This window comes from Myotis brandtii, unplaced genomic scaffold (assembly GCF_000412655.1).
Source record: "Myotis brandtii unplaced genomic scaffold, ASM41265v1 scaffold653, whole genome shotgun sequence".
Classification (NCBI taxonomy): Eukaryota; Metazoa; Chordata; class Mammalia; order Chiroptera; family Vespertilionidae; genus Myotis; species Myotis brandtii.
Window position 1 is genome coordinate 701,186 of NW_005370535.1, and position 3,758 is coordinate 704,943.

Consider the following 3,758-nt stretch of genomic DNA (forward strand, 5'->3'; position numbering starts at 1 on the left):
CCTTCTGTAGATCCTGCAGGTCTAGGGAACCCCTCTGGGCCCCAGGTGCTGAGTAGGGTGGGATGGGATGTGTATTAGGTAAATCTGCAGTCAGCATTTACTCACTCCTCTCTCACCCATCGGTGCTGTCCGCAGACTACCATGCCCGGGATGAAGAGAGACTGCGGGGGTGCTGCAGCCATCTTAGGGGCCTTCAGAGCTGCCGTCAAGCAGGTTAGTGGGGTCCCACTCCTGCAGTCCTGGGAGAGGAGGACCCCCATCCTATCCTTCCTGCGGAGTCCACACCCATCACAGGCCAAAGGCTCTAAAAGGGGAAGAAGTGAGGGCTCCAGGGCAGCTCCTCACCTGCCCGGGGTGGTGATCGCTGCCAGTGGGTGAGGTGGGGGGATGCATGTCCTTTGGAGCCCAAAGCCCGTGTCAAACGGGTAAAAAGTGTGTGTTCAACAAAGGGGTGGTGTGCCCTGACCACCACAGGGACGACTTACCTCCTAAAAGGAGCTGCAACGGCTGCTTCTAGGAGGCCCAGCTCTTCCTGTCACCAAATGTAGGGCCTCTTCTCTCTGTAGGGCCTACCTGTTTGGCTTGGTTCCTGGGGGTAAACTTAAAGTGAGAGCAGAAGGTCTTGGCAAAGTTTCTAATTAATGCCGATCAGGAGCCCAGCCTGTTCCCTGCAAGAGGAGCAGAACTTGCAGGAGGGAGGGGCCCAGAGCCTGGCTGCTCTTGCTTCTGCCCCGCACAGCCTCATTAGAAATGGACCTTCCTGAGGTCTCTGAAGCAGAGCCACAGCCACAGGCCACCATGGTCCCTGCAGGGGATGCGGCACACGGAGCACCAGCCATCCGCTCTCGTCCCCTTGCTGGCCGGAGACTCACGAGGAGTGCGGCCAGCATTCACCTTGCTCAGCACGGCAGGCTCTGCCTGGGGGACAGCACCGGCTCCTGCCACCTGCCCCGCCCCTCGCCCCCCTAGCCCCGCTGCCTCCCTTGATGAGCTTGTCAGAAAGACTCCAGGGGTCCGAGCACTACCAGCCTGTAACTGGAGCCTCTGCCCACATCTCCTCCAGGGTTTCAAGGACAACCTTCACGCGGTGTTCTGCTTGGCCGAGAACTCAGTGGGGCCCAACGCAACGAGGCCTGATGACATCCACCTGCTCTACTCAGGAAAGTAAGACCACCCCTCGCTCACCACGCAGCCCAGGGCCCTCGACCGTGCTGTCCTCTCCTTCCCAGGCCAGGCTGGTCAGCTGGAGCCATGCTGGCTGGGGGCAGATTTCACCTTGCTTGCTCCAGCCAGGGGCAGACCCTGTTGGAGATGCCCTGTGACAGGTAGCCTGGCCCACAGGCTGCTTGCTCCCAGGGGTGTCCAGAAGGGTGACCGGGGTCCTGGCTCAGGGGCTCAGGAATCACCCTGCTTCACTAGGGTGAGCCCTTCACTGCCACATGGTGCCCATCCCCAGGGTTACCCTGACAGGTAACCCTGCACTTACCTAGGGCCAGGGGACGGTGTAGATGCTGCCCACACAACCCTGTTCTCCCGTCTTACAGAAGAGGAAACTGAGGCCAGGAGCTGGGTGGCTTGTCCAGCTTCTAGCTGGACAGTGATGGGCGGGATTGACACAACGGCCTTTGCTCTTGACCCTGGCACTGTGGAGGGGTAGTGAGGTAGTTACAGAAACAAGGGCTCTAGTGGGGTCACCCAGTTCCAAAGGGACTCACTACCAGCGCCTCAGAGGGTGCCATCCTGAGTGGGGTGTCTGCTGCCCCAGGACAGTGGAAATCAACAACACGGATGCCGAGGGCAGGCTGGTGCTGGCGGACGGCGTGTCCTACGCCTGCAAGGACCTGGGGGCGGACATCATCCTAGACATGGCCACGCTGACCGGAGCACAGGTGGGCGCCTAAGGCCACCTGGCCTCCAGGAAAGAGGGGTGCTGTCATTTCATCTTCATAACCTGGTGGGGGACCCAGGGAGGGTGCAGGTAGCGGAGCCCGTGGACTGAGGCCTGGGTGCCCGGGCAGGGCGGAGGCCTTCCTCCCCTGCGTCTCTCACCGCCTCTCTTGCCTTGTTTGTTCCCTCTCCTGGGGGCTCTGTCCCACTCTCCCTGACCCCCAGGGCATCGCCACGGGCAAGTACCACGCTGCCGTGCTCACCAACAGCGCTGAGTGGGAGGCGGCCTGCGTGAAGTCCGGGAGGAAATGCGGGGACCTTGTGCACCCCCTCGTCTACTGTCCCGAGCTGCACTTCAGCGAGTTCACCTCGGCCGTGGCCGACATGAAGAACTCCGTGGCGGTAGGTTTGGAGTGGCTCCTGAGGTGAGGGAGCGGGGCAGGCAGAGCCCTGCTCTCAAGGTGTCAGCGTGACCCCAAGAAACAGCAGCAGTGTAGACGAGGGTCACCCCCAGGAGGCCCCAGACCTTTGCTGTGGCTGAGGGGGGAGGCAGGGGGGATCTAAAAAGGGGATATACCATTCACTGGGCTCCCTGCCAGCGCACGCACCACGTCTGGTACTGGGTTTCCTCCCCATCTGGGGTCTGTCTGCTGTCCCCCGTCAGTCCCTTTGCTGACTGCCCCCTTGCCTTGGGGTGAAGGCAGACCTAAGCCCACATGCAAGGTCCTTGGGGTCCCAAGTCCCTCTCAGCTGCCACTCCTGCGCTGGACCCTCCCTAGCCCCTTTCAGACACCAGGGGCGGTGGCTGAGGATGGCAAGGTGGGTCTACAATAGGCCCTGATGGTGCTCTTGGTGGAGCCCCTCTCCCAAGCCCCCACTGCTGGGAGGGGAAGGGTCACTGTCTGTCCTTCTGTCTCCCCAGGACCGGGACAACAGCCCCAGCTCCTGTGCCGGCCTTTTCATTGCCTCACACATTGGCTTCGACTGGCCTGGGGTCTGGGTCCACCTGGACATCGCCGCGCCTGTGCACGCAGTGAGTGCAGGGCCCCAGCGGGCGTCCTCCCCTCCTGGTTAGGACACTTCCTTGGCTGGCCCTCCAGTCTGCTTCCCCTCCCGTCCCTCCCCTCGGCCTGGCTCCCGCCATCGGATGCACGTCCAGAGCCCTGTCTGGCTCCAGAGCTGCAGGCTGAGCTCATCGGAAACATTCTGTGTTGAGGGTCATACTGTCTATGGCCCAGCCTCCCAGCCAGCTGTGGTCCCCCCTGACCTCTGGTCTCCTCATCCCTGGGAACAGAGTGGCTGCTGTTTGCGATCCTTCCCCAGCCAGCCGTCCTCAGCAGGAGGCCCGGGCCCTGGTCTCACCCTTTCGCACCCTGATAAAACCTGAGTGAGGCCAGAGCACTCCTTGGTTCGAGTGTTCAGGGCAGCAGAAGGGGTCTTCAGGGAAAGTGGGGCCCTCTCCCTGGCCCAAGCCTCTCCCCGCAGAGGCGGCTCGCTGAGGGGTCTGGCTCCCTGGCAGGGGCTCCACCTGCACTTTTTCCACAGGGTGAGCGCGCCACGGGCTTCGGGGTGGCCCTCCTCCTGGCACTCTTCGGACGAGCCTCTGAGGACCCTCTGCTGAACCTGGTGTCCCCGCTCGGCTGTGAGGAAGACCCCCAGGAGGGGGACACGGACAGGGACTCCAAGAGGCGCAGGCTGGTGTGAGGCTGGCTGCCCGCCTGGCCCCGTGGCAGGGGCTCTGCCTCCCTTGGCACTGATCAGTTTTAAGCAGTTGGAAGATTATACCTTAAGATGGGCTTTGGTTTGTTTTTGTTTTTAGTTGTCGTGGTGATGGAATGGCTCCTATGTCTTAGACAACAGCTCGGGGGGCG

General features: G+C 62.1%; 1 protein-coding gene across 1 annotated transcript in view; it reads left to right on the forward strand.

The window, feature by feature from the left end:
* Nucleotides 1–3,684, forward strand: part of NPEPL1 (aminopeptidase-like 1) — a 48,222-nt gene extending 44,538 nt beyond the window's left edge. Inside the window, exons 10-15 of the mRNA XM_014528804.1 lie at nt 136–213; nt 1,064–1,164; nt 1,766–1,889; nt 2,113–2,289; nt 2,810–2,920; nt 3,433–3,684. Coding sequence (XP_014384290.1) covers nt 136–213; nt 1,064–1,164; nt 1,766–1,889; nt 2,113–2,289; nt 2,810–2,920; nt 3,433–3,591 — 750 coding nt within the window. The 3' untranslated portion in view covers nt 3,592–3,684. The remainder of the gene's footprint in view (nt 1–135; nt 214–1,063; nt 1,165–1,765; nt 1,890–2,112; nt 2,290–2,809; nt 2,921–3,432) is intronic.
* Nucleotides 3,685–3,758: the final 74 nt, after the last annotated feature.